Source organism: Dicentrarchus labrax, unplaced genomic scaffold (genome assembly GCF_905237075.1).
Source record: "Dicentrarchus labrax unplaced genomic scaffold, dlabrax2021, whole genome shotgun sequence".
NCBI classification, from domain to species: Eukaryota; Metazoa; Chordata; class Actinopteri; family Moronidae; genus Dicentrarchus; species Dicentrarchus labrax.
The window spans coordinates 9,288,459-9,311,298 of NW_026136713.1; the positions used below are offsets into that span (position 1 = coordinate 9,288,459).

At 40.7% G+C, this 22,840-nt stretch overlaps 1 protein-coding gene across 2 annotated transcripts; it reads left to right on the top strand.

Moving 5' to 3' along the window:
• Positions 1-226: 226 nt before the first annotated feature.
• On the top strand, positions 227-22,742 carry slc43a1a (solute carrier family 43 member 1a). Of its 2 annotated transcripts, none has more exons than XM_051418871.1 (15): positions 227-438; positions 5,967-6,130; positions 6,599-6,788; positions 7,708-7,763; positions 9,351-9,427; positions 16,989-17,081; positions 17,270-17,403; positions 17,527-17,636; positions 18,148-18,294; positions 18,407-18,442; positions 18,548-18,683; positions 18,806-18,935; positions 19,063-19,136; positions 19,771-19,894; positions 20,121-22,742. In XM_051418871.1, the coding sequence occupies exons 2-15, from the start codon at positions 5,977-5,979 to the stop codon at positions 20,316-20,318; spliced, it is 1,659 nt and encodes a 552-aa protein (XP_051274831.1). In that variant the 5' UTR covers positions 227-438; positions 5,967-5,976; the 3' UTR covers positions 20,319-22,742. The 2 variants fall into 2 exon arrangements, with proteins under 2 accessions (XP_051274831.1, XP_051274830.1); XM_051418870.1 differs by having other exon boundaries at positions 230-438; positions 17,527-17,654.
• The last annotated feature ends 98 nt before the right edge of the window (positions 22,743-22,840 follow it).

The window sequence follows — 22,840 nt, forward strand, 5'->3', positions numbered from 1 at the left end:
AACTTTTTTTATTATTTTTTATTTCACTCTTTTTTTTTGGTAAGCGTCCCCAGGCTGCAGACTCCTTGATGGACATTTGCATTGAGTGAGTGTAATCCGGTGAAAAAGACATCCGTCCTTTGGAGAGGCGAATAAAGGCAGCAGAGAGGCGACTTTTAGAAAACTCGGAGGGGGGAGAGGAGAGGGGGAGGGAATTAGTAGTCAAATTAGTAAGAGTAAAAGAGGGGGAGTCTAATGAAACCGGAGAGAGAAGCGTGGGGATAACCACCAACCCTTCACAGGAAGACAGAAAGGAGGCAGAGAAAGGAAAAAGGGCTGAACTGTGCCTGCGAGTCAAAACAGCTGCGACAACTTGAATCCTCAATTTCTCCACTCAGCGAGCAACAAAAAGGAAACATTTCAACCATTTTTCATCTCAGAAGAAGTCACACAACTCAAGTAAGTAAATGAGTTCCCCCTTCAGTATTCACTGTGATTGTGCAGTAAGTTAATAAGTGTAGTATTAGCTGTAATAACGTGCGTAAAGTGTCGGCATGATGCGGAAGCGGATCTACACTCACACGTGGCATGAAACTGAGAATTTAGGATGGAAACGGCTTCTGTACACAGTCTGTATTAAACCCGCCAAAATGTGAAGTGGGAAATAATCATTATTGTGTGTGTGTGTGTGTGTGTGTGTGTGTGTGTGTGTGTGTGTGTGTGTGTGTGTTCACAGAGAGCGTTACAGTGAAAGCGTAAAAATGAGCGGGTTGTTTCGGAAGTGACCTTAAGTGACTTCTTTTATAGTAGTGTACAGTGTCTGTGTGTATCTCTCACTGAGTGGTTAACTACTGCTTTAGTAAACTGTGCTGTGACTCTACGAGCTGTGATTAGACACACATGTGTTTTTATAAAGTTACATTTACATGTTATTGCTGGTTTAGCCAGTAACGGTGGTCACAGACACGTTTTGGTTAGTAAGGTAAAGACACAGCCTTTGTTGCCTTCATGGGCACCCCATAAAGTGAGATTTTAGTCAATTAATGATTCAATTTAAATCATTAAAATGACTTTATAGTAAAGCAGACTGTACCAAAGACTGTGCTTTAGTGTGTTAAGTCACTCAGAAACTTGAGGTGGGGGTAAAAGGGTAAGCTTATATTTAGGTCTACGTTTCGTTACAAACATTTGTCCTGTAAATTAGAGCTGCGCAATTATTATTTTTTTGTTATTGATTAAAGTACCTCTTTAAAAAACTGGGAACTACTTCCATCACATTTTCCCAGAGCCCAAGGTGACAACTTCAAACCCTTGCTTTTTTCTGACCATCAGTCCCAAACCCAAAGATATTAAATGTACAATGTTATAAAACACAGAAAAGAAGCAAATCCTAACATTTAAGGACACAACAGAAACAGACAAACATTTCATAATGTCTGCTTCTAAAAATGAGTTAAACGATTGACCCAAATTGTTGGTGGTTCATTTTCTGTTTATTAATTGATAAATCAATTAACTGTTAAACTATACATCTCTTTTTCATTATGTCCTTCAGTTATATCATGCTTTTTTGTCTGCCTCCTTCAGTGTCACCTGCGGGAAGGTGGGGTATCATCGGGATCAGGCGGTGCCATTTTTTTTGTGTGTGTGTGTGGGGGGGGGGGTGTAGTTTAACTCACAATTCCGACATTTCGGACAGCACATGAACGCGGACGGGTCCACTCAGCGGCCGCCCAGCCGAGCCGGTAACCGGAGCCCGGGCTGAGGTCATGCCCGCGGAGAGACAGCTGCTGGCCGGCCGGGCAGCCTCGGGGGTTTGCGGTTTTTTTTTTTTTTTTTTGGGCTCCTCGGGGGGACAGAGGCTCCCAGAGCGCCTGGTTTATTTTCTTGGAAACTTGTGAGGATAAAGAGTTTGCCCTGCGGTCCTTTATGTCCAGCAGAGGTTGATAAACACGGCTGGTCAAGGTCAGAAACATCCCCGCGGGGAAAAAAGAGCAGGGCTTGATAGGAGCAGCAGCAGAGAGACTTGAAAGAAAGCAGGACACGTGATGAATTACATATGTCAAGTAGATTTTAATACAGTAAAAAGTTTGTTGTTATTATAATAATCCTTAAAAATATATTATATCAAACCCCCTCCTCTATAAATACCAAAACTCTCCATGGCCATAATAGTGGAGTTAGTCATGGCAACATTGCATCAGCTGCTGCTGCTCAGGTATTTCAGGAAACTGTATCCTTATATGGTTTTCCCCTCAGGGCAGACTTCACCTGCTCTCCCCTCCATCACACACACACACACACACACACACACACACACTTCACGGTATTATGACAAGGCCTCACAACTGCCTGTCAACCCTAAAAAGACATTTTCTTTTCATGTTTTTGCTTTGTTGGGTGTTGACTTTCCTGTGTCACTACACCACAGGCACTCCTTATTACCACCCAGGTCTTGTAGTAGTAATTGTCATCATGAGCCTTTTCTCCATAATGACTACGTGTCGGTTTCCAAAGTGACTGCTGCCATAATAAGAGACACAAAAACTGGCGGAAAGCAGAGAGGAGGAATGTGTGATAAGCAGAAGTAGAAGGTGAAGACAGCGTGTCTTGAATCAGTCACATGTGGTAATATAACCTGAGCTCAAACATACACTGAAGAGCAACTGATACGACACCTTTCTTACAGACGCGCACACACACCGTAGCCATGACTCCGTGCTTCATTATCATCGTCTGCTGAGTGCTGACTGCCCACAGTGTGTATGTGATGTGTGTTCATTGTGTGTTGCAGCCACGGCAGCGTAAATCCAATCCATGTGACAGTAGTCTCTATACTTAGGCCTTTCAAGGACTGTGTCTGTTCATGTTTGAATGACTGCTCTCTTCGTCCCTTCTGCTGCCTTAATACACAAACAAAATACTTTATAACTCCAACGTGGACGGTTCTTAGGCTCGTTCTGCACTTGATGTTAAACAAAGACACAAAATGGTGTCTTTTTGTTGGTCAGACTGAGTGACACAGGGAGAAACTGCACATTCAGCACATAAATGTGGATTTACACCTGGGCTTAAAACGCAGAGCCAGCTTCATTTATTTAAATAAATAATTAAAATGCAGACGTTCATGTTTTTGGGTCCCCTCGGCTTCAGAGTCATTAACTTAATGACAGAACGTTAATTGTTTCCTGATTTATGCGTCTTCTGCTATTTCACAGACAAATTCTTTTTTCTCTGACAGAATAATTGCTTTAAATTTTAATTGTATCATTTGTAACTGAGCAAGCGGAAATACTCCCTCATACTCCCTGAAGCAGAAGTCCATGCAATCACTTCTTTGCTATTTTACACATCACATAACTTGTAAAAAAAGAGTAATTATGTTTTGACATCAACAATTCTCTGATATTCTGTGTTATTAGGAAAACACAGACCTTTATATATGATTATAGAGCTGAGAACTCATGGTAATGATGGTGTCATGATTCAGCAAAACATTTATTTATTAAGCATCTATGATACATATGATACAGTTTATACTGATAAGGAAAATATACCCTGCCAATGTGAAATAATACAGTTGGCATGTGCTCATTCATATGTCAGGGATAAAAGCCTGAACTGTCACAATCTATATTTCCATTAGAGCTGCGAAGATTAGTCTTTCAATTGATTAATTGACCAACATTAAATTCATTGTTTAAGTCATTTTACAAGCAAAAATGACAAAAATGTAACAAGTCAATCTCTGTAATGGGAGCATTTGCTGCTTTTACTGGAGTTTTGTACCATTGGTTGGACAATCAATGAAGTCACCTTGGCTCTAGGATTTTGAGTAATGTGTTACAGCCTCACCCTGATAATTGATAACCACAACCGAACCAACTTCATTCCTAGTCATTATCACAAGCAAATGCACTTATACTACTTGTTTTCAATAGAAGAAGTGCAATTTGCATATTACTTTGACCATAATTAAGACCAGAGAGGACATGTTGAGGGATGATCACAAATCTATGTCCGGATACTGTTTTGAAACCAGCCAGTGGTGTGGGGATGGAGGAGTTTTCCATCTGCTGGTTAAAAGTCTTATAGACACCACAGATGCGTAATGTTTGAATAAAACCATCAGTAAAAGTGATCACTAATCACAAAGATGCGTTGTGTGGAGGAATGCATTGAGGCTTTGGTCAGTCAGATGAAATATACCATATTCATAACAAAAGAAAGCTCAGGACACAGCAGGAGGGTTAATTAACAGGTTAATTTGTGGGTTATACATTTACAGGAGTGAATGAATGAGCGTTGTCTTGCCCTGTCATCTCGTTATTGAGAGTTGGGGGAGTTGTGTGTGTGTGTGTGTACTGAAGGGGTTTTCAGCATGGGGTGTCAGTTACACAGAAATCCCCCCTTTTAAAAACTCTCTTTTCAGCACAAAGGCAGTTCAGTGGACTACAGATAATCGCATTACATGCACGCCTCATGAGCAAATACGCAGAGACAAATCAGTCCCATTAGATCCTCTCTCCTTTTCCCATTCAACACACACACACACACACACACACACACACGCTGAGGAGATGCCCTCATTAGGAACTACTGAAAAGTGTTTCCTGTTTAAGGCCTTGACTGCATTCCCCCCCCACCCCCACCCCCTGTCCCTCTTCAAATCAAGTGGCTGAGACTTTTCCTCCCTCTGTTCCACTTCTTTTCTGGTTCACCGCCAAATAGAATAGCTGGTTGTATTTGGATCTTTGTTGCTTGCTTGCTTTCCAGATGTGTGTGTGTATGTCGGGAAGTTCATGACTGGATTCTGTGTGTTGGTCACTCATGTCACAGGTTATAGTGACCGGTCACCTGTCACCTGTCCTCTGTGTGTATGAGGTGTGTGTGTGTGTGTGTGTGTATGTACCTTCCAGGTTGTCATAACCTGACTGTGTCTGGTCAGTCATGTCTTAAGTTTCAGTTTTTTTTGTGTTTGTTAAAGCTGCATCACCACTCACTTTTGACCCATTAAACCAAACAGTGGTTACATGCTGTTGAAAGAGTCCTTCAGTCCAACTCTGTGCTGCTTTCAGATGGAAATTTCACCCTTTTAGGATGCTATCCTAATTTCCAGAACAAAGGCATTGTTTCCTCTGGTCAAAATCAAGGGTGAAATAGCTTCTCTGCTGACAGCACAGTGGGAGGATTTCTGAGGACAATGAGGTGTCAGGTGCCCAGCTGGGATTTATAAAACAATGACTGGTCACATGGGCACTCATTAGGCAAACTGAGAGAAAAATGTCCTGTCTCGAGGGGCTCCATCAGGTCTCCTCAGTGAAGTAAACAAAACACCACTGAGTGAAAGGAGATGGTGCCCTTTTGTAAATCCTACTGTGGACAGACGCCGGTCTCTTTCCTGAGGCTCATTATGTGGAGCATCTTACCCACAGAGCTCAAAATGGATCATGACTGTGTTATTGACCGTTGATCGGACAAAACAAGACATTTGTAGATGATCATTAATGAAAGTAATTTTTAGTTGTAGTCCTAGTTTGCATCTGTCTTCTAGGTGTATAAATGCTGATCTAGGAACAGGCTTTCCAAACTAGCTCAGGCTAATATACCAGGGTGTTTTAAAAAAGTCTTAAAATGTCTTAAATACATACATTCTAAATTGTATTTAGAATGTATGTATGAAGTAATACAAGTGGAAAAGATTGTATTGATCGTCCTGTAACAATACTATACAATACCAATACTGATTTTTCTTTTTTTTGCCAGTTTTTGGACATAAAATAGGCCTTCAATTGCATTAATGATGGTACTAAAAATGCCTTAAAAAGTCCCTAATTTAACCAGTTTGAAAACTTTACATCTATAAAATGTGAAATATAAGCATCACACTTTCCTAAAGATATTCAGTCGTTGCCGTCCAGTTTCTTCAATGCAACCTGTCAGTCATTTTAATCTCTGCCGTTGTCCCTCCTCCCTCTTCATCACAGAGCAGCAGCGATGGCGCCCTCTCTCCTCCAGGCCTACAGGAGGCGCTGGTGGATGGCGGTGACAGCGGTGATTGAGAACCTGCTGTGTTCGGCTGTGCTGCTGGGTTGGGGCTCCCTGCTCATCATGCTGAAGAGGGAAGGCTTCTACTCCCACCTATGCCCAGGTAAAATCTGCACCTCTGCATGCCGTGTTAATCGTTAAGTTTTATCGGTTTGTTTCTCTTTAACAGCTCCAAAAAAAACATTGTTTTATCACCTTGATACTCACAGAGAGGATTTTCTTATTCTCTATACCTGTGATTGGTGTTTATGGTCATTTTATGCAGCACTAAAGATCCAAAAATCCCAAATTAGTCTATTATTTCTCTTATTGGAGTTTTGTTCTTTGAATTACTTTTTGGCAACACAAGGAATATGTATTTGTTTATGGGGACCCTAAATAACTTTTAAAATATGAAATATTTTCTTCTTTAAAATAATTTTAGTGAATCTTCTTGTGAACTTCATCCAATGTGCAAAGGGAAGGCTTCATAACACTTTTCTGAATCATTTCTAAACCAATTATTCAGCTTTCTCTATACATATTCTTCCCACTCGTCTCTCTAATCAACCCTCCACACTCGTTCCCGCAGAGAATGAGTCTGTGGCCATCAATTTGGGCAACTCCACCGGTGGCGAGGTGGAGTGGCTCAGCTGCGTGGACCAGGAGGAGATGCTGAATCTGGGCTTTACCATCGGCTCCTTCTTGCTCAGCGCTACCACCCTGCCGCTCGGTATCCTGATGGACAAATTTGGGCCCCGACCAATTCGCCTGGTGGGCAGGTAATGGTTCTAAAAATAGTGACAGGGAACGTGCACGTCTGCAGGATTGATGTATTGAGGCGTTTTTTTATCGTCAGTATAATTCTAAAATACTTAAAAACCAGATATAGATTGTTGAGTTTGATTACTTCACATTTCCTTTATTCCTTTATTTATGTAAGTTGGCATCTGGAGTGAACAGTAGTCACTTATTTTACTACTACTGAGGTGATTGTGAAGATAAGAGAAGCAGACAGATCACATTCCCAAAGTGGGAGGAGGGAGATTTAGTTTTCAACGTGTGAATCAGTTAATGTAGGTGTGACACTAGTGTGTGTGTGTGTGTGTGTGTGTGTGTGTGTGTAGTAGTAGTAGTGACATTCTTGAGTGTAGACACGTGATAACAATTGAACCTTCTCATGTAACTATACAGCACTGTATCAGTTACTCAGTTAAATGCAAAAAACACAAACACACAAGCACTTTGTCTCTTTCTCTTTCACAGTTTTAGACACAGATGCAGTGATAGTAAGATTTAAGTTGATAAAAATGGAGAATAAGAAGTTTATCTGCAGCTGCATATGTTTAAACATACAGGCTGTTACACTACTGACAGTTTGAGTCTTTGGCAGATCACCAGTCCTGACCTGACTGCTGTTATTTATGTATGAAAAGATTGTTCACCAACCTAACAACTGAACTCATTTGCATCACACTTTCACTCAATAACGTGGCAGTTGTATGACTCAGACATACAAACACAGAGACTGGTGAGTCATCAGCAGTTAGTTAACCATGGGCCTCTGAGAGTTTCTATACTTTTTGACTTTTTTGTGCAAACACAAATTATGTATGCAGTATATACTACATGTGACTTTCAGCATTCTAGGATATGATATAGTATGCCAGAATTTAATATATCCCTGCTCTTTTGTTACAGTTCATGTTTCGGTCTGTCCTGTGTTATGATGGCCGTGTCTGCCTACAACCCTCACGGTGAGTACAATCACAAACAGACATTAATTGATAACCAATCAACCAACTTAATCAACTGCAAAATGTGACAATCTGTGTGAAATCTGTATAGCTCAAATACTGTAGTATCTGGCCAACCTGTTAATCTCGTGTAGTTCCCACTGTGTGAGAAGCTTTACTCACTTATCGTTTTGAGTCACAGCTGGAAGCACACCTCCCGAGGCTGTGATGTACTTAAATGGCGAGTAGAGCGACATTTTGCACGTTAACGCAGACTGCAGAGGACCTGTATTATATAACACATGGCAGACAGCTAAAATACAAAGAGTTTTGATTATTAAATTGACTAGAATTAAGTAAAACCTAAGTAAGCGGTGCCATTTGTGTCTCTATAGTTCCATAAGGGTTCCATAAGGGTTAGTTTTATCAATGCGTACTAGGTACTTGGTTCGGGAAAAACTACAATATTTCTTTCTATAGACAGTATCAATAGTAGAATTGCTTAAAAGCAGCTAAAAGCTCCTTTCATCACTGGACAACTATTGGTTGAACAGTTACAGCAGGTGCAGTGGGACAGGTGTGCAAAGGTGTAAAACTAGCCAGACTCCGAACGCTCCACATTCTTCACATTCCTTCCTTCTGTGCACATAATGATTCAAATCTCACCGATTGCCTCTGGCTGCAATGGAAACCATGTAGTTTCAGATGGGAATGAAAATGGGAAAGAAGAATGCGGTCAAAATTGGGATCCGGTTATGAACAATAACCGATAGTCAGCTCCTGTGCACGCCACATTTTTAAATCACAGTGGCTCAACTGGTATTGAATGCACACCAGGAAATGGATGTGCGCTACCTAAAAATGCCATATTTCATTTCATGTAGCCGGTTTTATTGAGCTGTTTTACCAGCTGCTGCTTCCACTTTATAAGGGCCTCAATATGCTTCAGGCAAAGTGCCTGTTTGATCCCCATATCTGTCTATTGTTTTTTGTTTTGAACTTACAAATGTTGCCATAGAAACATAACAAAAAACAAGAAAAAAAAATTACAAACAAGTAAAGAGTGGATTAATTCATAATTACACCATTCAGGAATTTCAGAAAGTGGGGTAACTGCATCTATAATAGTTTATTTTTACACTGTTGTGTAGTCACTAAAAAAAAGTATATAAAACCTTTTAAGGCTTTTGGTGGATGCGGTGGAAGACTTCCTCCAGTCTTGATCTGAGAGAGTAGTTCTTGGCTTTAAAGGTCCTGTGTGTAACATTTAGCAGGATCTATTGGCAGAAATGGAATATAATATTATTAGGTGTGTTTTCATTCGTGTTTAATTACATGAAAATAAGAACTGCTGTGTTTTCGTTACCTTAGAATGAGACGTTTTTGGAAGTGGGTCGTCTTCCACAGAGGCCGCTTTGTTGAGCTGCCATGTTTCTACAGTAGCCCAGAAATACCAAACCAAACACCGGCTAGAGATAGTTTTTTGCGGCCAGCTTAGTTTCTTCTACACTCTTGGTCCAAGAGGGTGAGACGAGGAGGTGGTAATCTGCAACTACACCACTCGATGGTCCTTTAACTCTTCTTCTGTGTTTCTCTTTTTCTTTGCAGTTCTGTCAGCGCTTATTTTCTTGGCTCTCTCCCTGAACGGATTCGGAGGCATCTGCCTGACCTTCACCTCTCTCACGGTGAGACACACAATTATCAGGAAGCAGGAAAAAGACAGATTCTGACTGATTAATGGAGAATATCTATAAATACTGATATTTACAGACGAGATGAGCTATCACCTAGGTTATAGGTGATTATTAGATAATCAGTAGCACAAACTGTAGATGTATAATTAGTGTATTACAGATGTTCACTGATGTGTGGTCAAACAGTTGATCCTCTTGTCTCTCTTTAGTTATTACGGGGTTGGTTCTTGCTCATAACAGATCCAGTGTAGTCAATAATGATAGATCTTTTGTTGGGTGAGGTCCTGTCCTCTGCTGTACATAAGAACTGTTCCGACCGAGTCGAGAAAGAAAGAAATGAGAACAAGGGAAAAAAAGAAAAAGACAGCTCTGTAAGAGTTTATCTGCAAACCACAAATTGGATCAGATGGTCATCTAATGCCTCCGAGGCTGCCTTTGCTGTCACACTATGTATTGTATGTGAGTCCCTGACCGCCGTCAAAAAGTATTGACAGGGTGTCTCATAGTTACAGTATATTTAAAGCTGTCAAAGTCTGATCAGGACACCCAGGACAAAATTTTGTCTTCAATGTTAACAGGGTCATTCAAGGTACTAGTAGCTCCAATTGGTAAACAAAGAATGTGAGAAATTAGCCTGCACACTCTCTAAATTCTCTCTCTCTCACTCTCTTACATCGGCATCATGTTAAATGTCATCAGGATCATTTTTAAGACTATTTTGCACCAAAATTAGTTTTTCTTTCTGAAAGCGCCCTGCGGCCGGTCCCATATTATAGCACTGAAACAGAGGAGAAGAATGTCTCTACTGTGGTCACATAACTCATTCTGAGAACGTACTAATGTAGGGTTGTGTTCCTGGAACAACTTAGTAGAAAAGTGTTGGTAGCTGAGAGTCTCAGCGTGGTCAGGGCCCCTATTTGTCTCAGCTGAGGAAACAGTTCGTGTTGTGACTGGGAGCTGTGTTTGTTTACACTCACGTCAGGCATGTGTGTTTGTGTGTGATGTGTCAGCTGGTACCAACATTATCAAGTGTGTTTTATTGTTGCCGCTGCCTCCTGTGTCCTGGCAAGTATTTAGGTCTGCGCTGTGTGTTGGTGCTGCGTGTGAGTAGTGTGTGTGTGTGTGTGTGTGTGTGTGTGTGTGTGCTCACAGTGTTTCCGTCTGAGCTGCACATGACTTCTCCCAGATGGGAACTCTCCCATTTGTGTTTCCGCCAATAACAGCCTCCAGTTGACCACACACCCTCCCCGAAGCTCGGCCCACTCACCTCTATTCAAAACACTCAAGGCCACATACTTTCTCCTGTCTCTTCTGTTCCCTCTCACTTCCTTCCTTCTTCCTTTGTTCTTGTCTTCCCATCTTCCCATCTTCCCGCTCTCCCCCGTTCCTCTGTTCCGCCCAGCAGTCAGCAGAAAATCAATACAGAACCTTTTTCAACTCTACATGACTGTGCACACACGTGGATGTACAAACGTGTGTGCATGGTTATGTACACACAGGGAGACGAACATGAAACAGATGTTTAGATAATGAAAGTCCAAGTCGAGTGTGGGCAGATGACCCTCTCCTCTGACCTTTTCCCTGTATGCTGACTATAGCCTGGCTCTGTGGAAAAGAAAAGCTAAGACAGATGTCAGATTGGCTCAAATTCAATAGATATTTTGCACCTTTATAGTCAACTGTACCCGTATACTGAAAACTGCTGATAATGTGAATAAACAGCTGACACAGCTGTTTTACAAAAGGAAAAAAAAAAAAGGTTGTTCTGAATTGAGTTATGATCCACATGAGTGTGGTGGATGTGATTGTGATGTCCATTTATTCAAGGTGATTGCTGGTGTTATTGGCCACAGATTGTGTTCATTTTTTAAAGGACAGGCAGTGATTTAAACAGCAGATTTTTGGTTGTCAGTCATACAAACTCATGCTGTTCAACCACACATTGTTTAAACGCACAGAAACACGTTTAAGATTTTAGCAGAGATCCCAAATCTGCCAAAGATACCAAATATGTCAGGCTGAATTATGGGAAAATGTGAATAAAATTAAACACAAGAAATCTGGAATATTTCCATTTTAGAGCTGCAACAATTAGTCAATGAACCAAATGATACCTAAACATAGTACCCACTGCAGACGCAGCCTGTTCACCTGGCTGCACACAGAAGTATCTGCTGCCATATCACCAGACTTAGGAGCAGCTTCTTCCCTCAGGCTGTTAGGCTCCTTAATTCATCCTCACTCCACCATGTATTTCTGTGACTTATTATTTATTCAACTACTGTATATAATGTTTGTTTTTGTTAGTAGCATCTTCAACTTAATCTCATTGTATGTATTGTAGAATGATAAATCAATCTACCTTGTAAACATGTAATTAATCAATCAAGAGGAAGACAATTGGCAACCACTTTGATAATCAATTAATCATTTAGGTCATTTTTTTAGGGCAAAAAATCCAAATATTTAATGGATTTTTAGTTTTTCAAATTTGATTACAGAACATTGAAGATCTTTGAGTTTTAGACTGCTGGTTGGACCAAACAAGACAATAGATGACACCACCTTAGGCTCTAGGAAACTGTCCAAGTCCAAATAATATATTAATTAATTAAACAAAACAAATAAAAAAATTAAGTGATAATGAAAATAAAGTGCAGCCCTGCTCTACTTGATGGAGTGGTGCAGCCATAAAAGCATGCACACTGGGGTTTGAGTATATCATTCAGTATATAGCTTTAAATGAAGAGCTGGAACACGATGATACATAATATAACATAGTCGAATATAACACTGTTAATAACGCTTAAGCTTATATAGGTTACATGGAAACAAAAGGGTTATGTTAAGGGGTTAAGTTAATAGTCGAAGAAATAAGTTTTATACACTGGATCATATGTTTGTGACACTGAGACCAAGTTAAAGTCAAAATGAAAAGGAATGAATCCATCACACAGTGCAAAGCATGGACAAACATGACACATATTTACACAAATGCACACATGGAGCCTCAGTTTTACATGAGTCAGCCTTTCTCTCTCTCCTCCTTTGACAAACACACACATAGTGAAGAGTCCTGACCATGCAGATGCACTTTGTGACGCTCAGATAATTAAATTATCGTTAGCAGCAAATATACAGAAATGCCGGACAGCTATATCTGTTAAATGCTGTTTGTGTCCTTCGTGACTCACTGTAGCAGCATCCCAACAACATGGAGACTCCTTGGCCTGTTTGACCTGAACTAACACACACTCACATAACTCCCACAGAGGAAGGCACTGTTCTCTTTCTATTCTATTTAATCGCACACAAACACAAGATTAAAATTACACACATACACTTGAGTTTAGTTCCCTCCCTCTTCTTTGTCCCTGGTTGACCTCCGTGCCTCCATTTTTCCATCTCTAATTGGGTTGTGTGTACCAGCATTGACTGACCTCCACACTGTTGTTGTTGTTGTTGTTGTTCTGAAGAGCGAATGACGGCAGAGCACAAGGACTGAGACACACACACACACACACACACACACACACACGCACGCACACAATGAACCATGTGCTTCAGAGTAATAGCTCAAAATGGATTATAAAACAAGAAACATCTCTGTTATTTTGAGTTATTGTATAAGGAAAGAACACTTATTATAATATATGAAATAATCTAAACTGTATGACCTTGATCAAGGTAGTAACTCCTCTTCACTCTACAGACTCTATTTGCACTTGTGTTGTTTTGTGCACATTTTCCATGTGGATGGTAATAATACATCAAGCATATTGCAAACAAAAGCATAAAATGGGCAGAGAAATAAAAATAAAACATCTGAATGTGCCAGTAAATTACAGCTCGAGGCCAAAGGATTATGGGTTTTAATTCAAGGAGCAGTGTAATTTGAAATGGAAGAGACACACACCAGTTCTGTGGAACCAAATAAGTAGTTAAAACTTTTTTTAAAGTAGTTTAAGTTAAACAATAATGTGAATATAATTTATTCATCAGTCTGGCTGATAACAAGATATCTACATAAGTACATAAAACATAACATAATTAAGTAAATAAATCAAATAAAATAGAAACTATAAAAATTAAGATTTAAAAGGGAAAGAAAAAATCTGTTTTCTCTTCATTTTTTAAAAGATTCACCACTCATTTAAATTTAATTTACCAGCTGTGATCAGAGCACTCCTTAACCTGTGCGAACACACCCTTGTGGTTTTGAAGTTCATGGAAGAGTTCATTGTTGAAGAGGTGCCACATCTTTGCCTGAAGCAACCTTGAGGATGTCCTGGTTCCCAGAACTACCATTAATTATGTATCTTAAGTATGTACGGTATTTCTTTACACCTGCGTGTGACATTGGCATCAAAGGAATGAGAACTGCTTGCATTTACTGTAACATAAAGGGACTGCCCTTCAACGGTACTGGCTGAGCGCGGGGGCCTGTCAGAAAAGTGCTTCGGCTAAAGAGCTGTCCCTCCTCCACGTGCTAACTTTGGTCTCAGCTAGCAAAGAGAAGCTTTTCTTCTTTTAAATGTACCCAACAAATAGAAGCCGCTACAGGAAACTGTGGATGCTTTGGGTAAGAAACCTCAAAAGCGAGAGTCATGCGTCGTGGTTGAAGGCTCCCACCGTCTTTACGTTAGACTACTTGTTATATAAGTCTATTGCAGCTGGACAAAAGCACTGTGCCAAAGCTGTGAGGGATTGACCAGTCTTTGAACAGTGTTAAAAGGCGGCAGAGAATTGAGGTGGAGAGAAGAAGCCGGTGTTAATCAGCTGTGGTTTTTTTTTTTGTGTGTTTCCTGCTGGGTTCTCCACAGAGAGAGGGACTGCAGCTGTGGCTTGGGGAGATCAGTCAAACTAAAAAAATGTTACTCCCACTACCTCCCTTTTTCCTCATTTCAATTCTTGCTTATTTATATACACCTCTTTCCCACTTTCTTCCCCTCCTGTTCCCTTTTATTCCACTTTCTCACGTCCTATATTCTACTTCTCTTCCACATGTTCAGAGCTGCATCAAGTTTCAGTGCTCATTAGCTACTATTCGGCCCGTTCTCTCAGTGATTAATTAAACCCAGTGCCAAAGTCTTACAACACCCAAGTGAGTGAGCACAGCAGAAGTAGATCCTGAACTGATTTGTCGTGACAAGCCAAAGCTCCATTTGTGTGTGACTTTCTGACACCAGTTGACCCTTTTGTGCTTCCATAAAGTCACGTGTTTCTGTCCACGTCCCCCTGGTAGTGTTAGCATGCGGGACATGTGCTGCAAGGCCCTGTGTGAAATATGTATTTTATGAGAACTGTCAGGACACACTGGTGGGAATCACGCCTGCTGCTGGCACATGCACACACATACACATGTCACGCTTTTTCTTTGCCTTCCGCTGCAAATCGCTCAGACACACACGGGTTGCTGCTACCACACATCTGAAAGCAAACATTAACTAGCTGACATCTCACATGGCTGGAATATCTTTGCTTTAACATTAGTAAGAGATGCAAACTCCTCTTGTGTGCTCAGAGGGCCCTCTCGCCTACATACCACAAACCTCTGCAGTCACAGAGTTTCAGCGTTGTAGATCTCGTCGCCACAGACCGGCCGTGAAGTATTTAGATTCTCAGAAGTGCTGAATGAAGACGGGTCTCTGCAATGTTTTTTCTCATCCTGCTCAGACAGTCGGGCTCTCTCCCTCGAACATCCTCAGGAAAGCTTTTTTTCCTGTTTACCTGCCAACCTCCTTGTTGTGTCAGCTCTTGCAGTGCCCTCATGTCTCCTACTGCAACACACCCACACACACACACACTCACACACACACACACACACACACACACTCACACACACACACACAATCTATCAGCCGCAAACCTCCACCACAGCCTAATCTCCAGACAGCAGCCAACCCCCACACACACACTAACATCTACCATCACAAAAAGGCTTCCTTCCACTTTTATGTCTTGCTGGACTTAGGAGACAAAAGCAGCTCTTTAAGAATGTCCATTTGTGGTAATGAAGTTCTTAGAAACCCTTTTTTTTTTACTTATTTCATGCTCTCTGACCCACCAAGGGAGTCAAATGAGACTGGACTGTTTGTTACTGCATCACTTTGAAGCACACTAGGGTACAGGGCAATCAGAAACATATATGATATCAGCTATACTTATAGCTGCTAGATTCAAAGATTTGATGTTAACAATCGCTCGTAGTTACAAGCCCACAGGTAATTATCACCAGACCCTGAAGTTCCCCTCAGTTCTACAGAACTCTATAGCATCTTCTAACTAATTGTTTCGGTTTTGTGGCCCGCAGTTTTACTATTCGCTCTCACCGCTCTCATCAGCATCGTTTACAGCTGCAGGAGGCCCAACACCAAATGACAAAGTTAACTACTAGCTGGTGAACACAGAGGAGCATTTAGCTGCTAAACAGTCAGATATTTCCCTCAAGTAGGGGGGGACCAAAACAGAACATTGAGTGATTATTGGACTTTTATTTATCAGACAGACAGAATTACAACCCCAAATAAATGATAATGTTGCTCTGTATCTGAAAAGATGTTTTAATGTAAGTCGTATTATTTTTTGGCTTGTCGTGTTCCCAATTTCTCAACTGTGACTTGACATCATTTGGTCCAGTCTCAGCCTCAGATCAGTGCAAGGGTGTGGAAAATGCACACACCTGTGAAATTAAAAAAAGGGACACTGACACTGCACGGTGAACTCTGACCCAGCGGGGAGATTGGGTGACGCCAGCAGAAGTTTGGAAAACTGTGGTCAGTGTTGAGAGAGAATAGTGAGCTTGTCATGCTGCACACCTAAAATCCCACACATGTGATATTATAATCACGATTGACCCATTTAAATCTCTAATCAAAGGACACTGGGTGTGCTGGCAGCACAACAGGTCATTGTAATGTTCGTTAAGCTTCTTACTACTGTAAATAGGTCGACCTAATATATGATGTGTTAGTGCCTGGTGCCCGCCACCTTGTCCCCTTTGCTGTGTGTAACGCATGCCCCCACGCAGAAGTTCATCGAGAGCTGGCTATAGATTGGCTTCCGCGTTTTTAATCCTACCTCAAGGAATTTGTTGAAATAGCAAGAATAAAGGCTGTGGATGTGTGTCTAAGTATAGCTTAGTCAGTGTTTGTAGTATGAGGTCTGGACCCAAACTGGGTCATGACTTTGTTTCTTGTTTCCTCATGACATGGAAACTAATATTTTTTTAATGAGTCTGCTCTGCAGGAAGAGAAAAGTGTGACTGGGTGCAAACGCCATCAGCACGAACAGTTCTTCTTGATTAAGAGGAACTTTCCCAGTCTCGTTCATCTGCTTACTCAAAGCAGCTGTCTGCCCTCTGCTGGTCAAATGGCATACTGCACCATGGCTAAACTACATTTATATATACAGTGTAGGTTACGTACAAGCTTATTTCACATTGGGCCCAGATAAAAATGTTTATTTAGTCTAATAACCGACATCTTTTGTGTCTATTTATATAATTTGGATTGTGTGGTTAATTTGATTCTCCCCTTCTCTGTCCCTGCAGCTCCCCAACATGTTTGGTGCTCTGAGCTCCACCATCATGTCTCTGATGATTGGCTCCTACGCCTCCTCTGCTGTCACCTTCCCTGGAGTCAAGGTAAATTACCAAGGCTATAGTAGCAGAAATAGACAATAATACTGACACATTCTTTACGGTTCTCTCAAATAAACCACACACATAATTGGACAATTGACATTCCCCTCAGCTATATGGTTTGTTTTAGTGTCTTTCAGTTACAATTACAATTATAACAACCTTCCTCCTCCCGTCTTTCTTCTTCCTAGCTGATCTACGATGCAGGCGTGTCTTTCCGGGTGATCATGTGGATGTGGGCGGGTCTTGCCGGGTTTGTCTGTCTCAACTGTTTCCTCAACTGGCCCACAGAAGGCTTCCCAACACCTGACGAGGTTGACTACAGGTTAGTGTGCCACCAGTCTCTCGCCTCATCTCTTTCCAGAGACACACAGGCACAAAAATGTTTTTTAGAACATCGCTCCTTCACTCCAACCTCAATGCCTGTGCATGTGTTTATTTATAACAGTAAGATCCTCACACAGCAAGAGCTGCCATCGTCGGACCTGAAGGTTGTCGGAGAAAGACTGAGCCAAAAAAATGGAGACATCCAACACTCCACAGAGAAACTTCCTAATGGTACTGACGCTGCACCCAGTAAGTCAACAAACTGTCATTTACAAGTAAACAAGTTTATGGATCTGCATCCAGATCTGTATATCACATTATATTATATTATTAAAAAAAAATGTCAAAGATCAGGTCTGTAATCTTCTGCATACTGTCCTATCTTTGACTAATGAAAATGTTCCACCACCTCGGATAGTACCATATTTTTGTGCCTCCCATTCTTTTTGGCTTGTGTCCCTTTAAATCAAGCTTTTTAATAGTTCTTATAGGTCTAAAGATGTAAAATTAGTCATTTAAAAGAAGACAAAAATTTGTTTGATCTGACTTCACAAGATATATCTCAGGGGGTCACAAGATGACAAATAGGTGAAAGACTGGATGTGAGACAATTTGTACAGTTAAACATGATAAGAAAGAAATCCTAATCACCTGCCTTCAACTTGTAAATAAATTAAATAAATTCACGTATGTCACTGTAACTTTTATGTTGGATAACGCCGACCCTCTCCTCCTCTCTCAGATGCTGCTCCCTTCCGTCGGTCCGTGTTCTCTCCCATCTTCCTGTGGAGTCTGGTGACAATGGGGATGTCCCAGTTGAGGATCATCTTCTTCATGGGGGCGATGAACAAGATGCTGGAGTTTATGGTCACCCACGGTGAAGAGCATCGTGAGTGTCTAACCCCTTGATCACATTCTCCGCAAACTATTACTGGGTTTTTATTGTATTGTATCAAACACATCTAAGGGTTATTGACAGAGTTGGTCTTTTTCTATTTCAGCATCTGAGCAGTTGGTGATTGAGGCCGAAGAGAAAGGTGTGTATCTTAATTAAATGGCTATAAATTCGTATACTTTTAACATGTCTGGCACATCTTTCTTTTTTTATCTTCTTAACTTGATTTAATATCTTTTTCCTTCAGTGAGTTTCTACTCGTCCATCTTTGGCACTCTGCAGCTGCTGTGCCTGGCCACATGTCCTCTGATTGGATACATCATGGACTGGAAGATGAAGGAGTGTAAAGAGGAGAAGACCTCCACCCCAGGCACAGAGCAGAGGTACATGCCATGAGTCGTGACTTGGTACTTTTTATTTGATGCATCCAGACATACATGTGAATGTCAGATGGTGTTATTATAATGAGAGCGGTTCAGTAATAAAACTCCTGTGGGCCCATCAGACAGACCAGTGGACCCAAGAGAGACAGTAAGATCCAGAAAGTGACCAACGCCATGAGAGCCTTTATTCTCACCAACATGCTGCTGCTCGTTTTCGGATTGTGCTGCCTCATAGACAACCTGCCTCTACAGGTACCACACACACACACACACACGCATAGACAAACACACACATGGCAGCCAGAACACTAGTAAAGAATAAATAGTTGCAGTGCTCAGATCCATTGATTGTCTTCTCTTCTCTCTTTTTCTCGTTCAGATCTTGACCTTCATTCTCCACACTATGGTCCGAGGCTTCATCCACTCCTGCTGTGGAGGCCTTTATGCTGCTGTGTGAGTGCTGTAGCGCTAAATCATCACCTGAAGCTCTCTTAAACACACACACATCTATGAGGAAATGGGAAAGCATAACGTCAGGGGTGTAATGTCTCACAAAGCAATCGTTAAAGTGGTGTTATAATTGAATATATTTTTAACAAAGTAGAAATACGGACAATGTGTCTCTATTTTCCACTTCATTAATAAGATAATAAACATTTAACTTTATAAAAGCATAACAATTGAGATCTGGCTATGAAACAGTAGACTCTTTCCGGACTCATTTAGAGTTGTTTCCAGCACCATATAAACACCAAACATAAAGCTGCACTTTACAGTGTGATAAAAGCAACCAGATGTGATGACAAAAGTAGGGGATGCTGTATTATGTGTGCACACATTGGAACCATGTGTGCAACCATTCAACATATTCTTTTAACAAAATCCATGAACTGTTTGAGTCAATATTGAATAAACTGAAACTATAGTCTAGTAATAAGAGCTGAATCATGTCCACTGTCCACTAGATTGCTTCTTCTGTGCTCTATCATAGTTAATACCACAGAAACAACTCCATATTCATCTGGGGCTCGGTGTCATTTCATTTAGTGTTTCAAACTCTTGGTAACCATTAGTGTCTCTCCCACAGCTACCCATCCAACCACTTTGGCACCCTGACAGGCCTCCAGTCCATGATCAGCGCTGTGATCGCTCTGCTGCAGCAGCCGCTTTTCATCGCCATGGTTGGACCACTGAAAGGAGACCCCTACTGGGTACGGATGCACACTTATCTCTCACACTTAACTCCATAGACTCGCAGACGATGTATGGTTTTATATTTGTGTTTGTGTGGGTGCAATGAGACATTTTGAGCATAGGAAAAGATATTTGTTTGCTCAAAATCTTTTGTCTGTACTCCAATCACATGGTTAAAACTGAGACACAAATATAAAGCCAAATTTACATTTAAATCATTAATATCATCCACTTTTGCTTCAGATCAACCTCGGCCTGCTGATCCTCTCACTGGCCGGCTTCCTGTTGCCTGCTTACCTGTTCTACCACCGCAGACACCTACTGAGGGAAAAGGAGGCCAGAGACAAGCGGGCAGCCGGACAGGAGTTGCAGGCCCTCAACCACACCGAGGCCAACGGCTACAAACCGCACAGCAACGGCCTCGCTACTGTGGAGGCTTAGACTGACACCATAGGGCTGAGAATTGGGGGAATTGGGGCTTCAAAATGAGCACCAGCAATCTACTCATTCATGTTTTGATATTTCCAGTGTTGTTGTTTGTTTGTCCTTGCTGGTGCACATTTTGCCCACCACAAACCATATCACAAATAGAAGCCCTCCATGTTTTGTTACGATCCAGTTAGACTTTAAGTTCCTTGTGAATTTGGGAGAAGCAAGTGTCATCATCATTTGTTGCTGTTTATTTATTTTGATTTAGGTCAAAGAGCCAAATTAGTGTAATTTAAAGCCATAGATTTCAATCACAAGCACACGCACAGACGCATGCACACATCCTGGTATGGCCTGTGTGTCAGACTGCAGATATCATGGTACTTGAAATACTGTTATATAGTTTTCAAAGATAATCATCACAATCCTTGCTAACACCAAAGAACACCTTAACGATATTAGGAAAGTTACACTTTCTACTTCAGTATTGTTTCAAAAGTGTGTTGAATGACGCAAACCCATGGTATATCGTGCTGTTTCTACTGTCGTCGCCTTAGCCAAAGGTATACATATACATCTATTAAACACTATTAAAAGCATACAAGCTATCAAAGAACATTTAAAACTTCTAGAAAATGGAATACCAGACATCTGGTACGTATAAAGAAGCTTTTGGGGCATTTTCAGAAGCTAGTTCACAGACACACGTATACGCACAGATAGCCTGGTTGTAGAGACACCATATCTACCTCCTCTGTTTCCTTTTTTTGTACTGTCTCTCTGCAACCAACTCCTATGTCTGAGGATATATTTTTTCCACATTAGGAAATATTAATACCTTAATTCTCCAACACCCAGATTTAATCAGTACAGTACACATTTGTCACATTTCTGGAATTTTTCTGTGTAGGAAATATATTTTTTGATGGAAATTTCACATGGAAAAATACGACTGACTTTTAAAATTGTGGCACACAGTGTGTGTCAATGTTATCAAACACTTTGTACTGCTTTATGCACAGAAATTAACTAGTGTGTGTATAAAATATGTATTTAAGTGTCTTTTTTTTATACTCTAGCTGCAGTAGCATTTAAAAGGGAAGCATTTGTTTCACTATCAGCAAATGTTATTTTGTAGTGTGCTAATTATAAATGAAGCTTAGATTATTTACTTGATGAGCTGAACATATGATATTTGCTTTTGCCTTTTTGCTTTTTTCTAGTCACGTACTGATTTTGGAACAATCAAGCCTCCTTGTAAATAGAACTGAGGTGTGTCTTGTATTTTATTACATATTCTCTTGCTTTACTATATATGGGTGTGTACAGTATATTAACTGATGACTGAGGAGGTACTCGCTGCGGTTAAACTTGTTTTCTTTATGGGACTTTTTCCTTATGGATGCTTAAAGTCACATTAACAAACCAGCCTTTGATCCCCTTATGTCAGCCGGGTGCAGATCAAAAATGCACTTTCATCCAAAGCAACACCAAATGTGTCTATTGTGTATGTTTGTTCTGCACACTGATACAGTAACATGTAGATTTCTGGAATCAGTTGTAATGTGTAATTTTGTTTGATTTAATCCATTTCAAGACAGCTTTAATAGATTTTTACTGCTTCGTTCGTGATTTCCAGTTCAGCTTCTTGAATCTTTGCTCTCACTTTGAAGGAGTTTCTGTATTTTGTTTCAACTCTGTGCCTTTGCTGCCACCTTGGCTTTATTGCAATAGATATGAATGTAAGATTAATGCCTCTGCCAAACTTTTTTGTCTGTAAACCAAAGCCATGTGTAGGGACTGTAAGCTAGTCCGTAGTACGGCACCTTTCCTCAGGAGAACAAACAGGAGTAAATTAACAGGATTACCTTAAAACACATTGCAGTAGTTCTGCAGTGAATACCAGTTTGGTCATAATGTGTGGTTTTTGTTGATTGTCACAGGTGTTGATTAAGCACGATTGTTTTTTTCTTTTAATATAATACTGGTAAGTGCATTTCGGTGTGTATGTTGTTACTTTCCTCGTGTTGCAGTACAGTATTTTGTATTGTTTAAAACCAATGTACCAGCAATGACTATCTGACCTCTTTGTATCTCTGTGAGTTGTTGTCAGACCTCTATCAAAGGTGACACATACTGCCAATAGGTTCATTCAATCATTCGAGATAATGTGACTATCTTGAGCTTATGCAGTTGTAATTGGGATTTACAATAGTTTCTGGCTGAATTGTTGTGAATTAAGTTTAATCAACACCCCTGACAGTCGCTACAACGGAAATAAACATTTGCTTCATCAGCTACAGCGGCTTATCTAATCTTCTCTCTTTAAACTTTGAATTGAAGTGTTGGTCTTGCTAAATGTACGCCTGTCTTTCCTGCCTTCAATCAATATATCCAGCTTGTGTATTTGATAAACAAATAAATGTATGAATGTAACCGTATTGTCTAAAGTGACATTTTTCTCTCACAACAACACAGTGCACCCGATCGTATTATCAACCAACACACAAAGAGCTATAACAAGGAGACGCAAG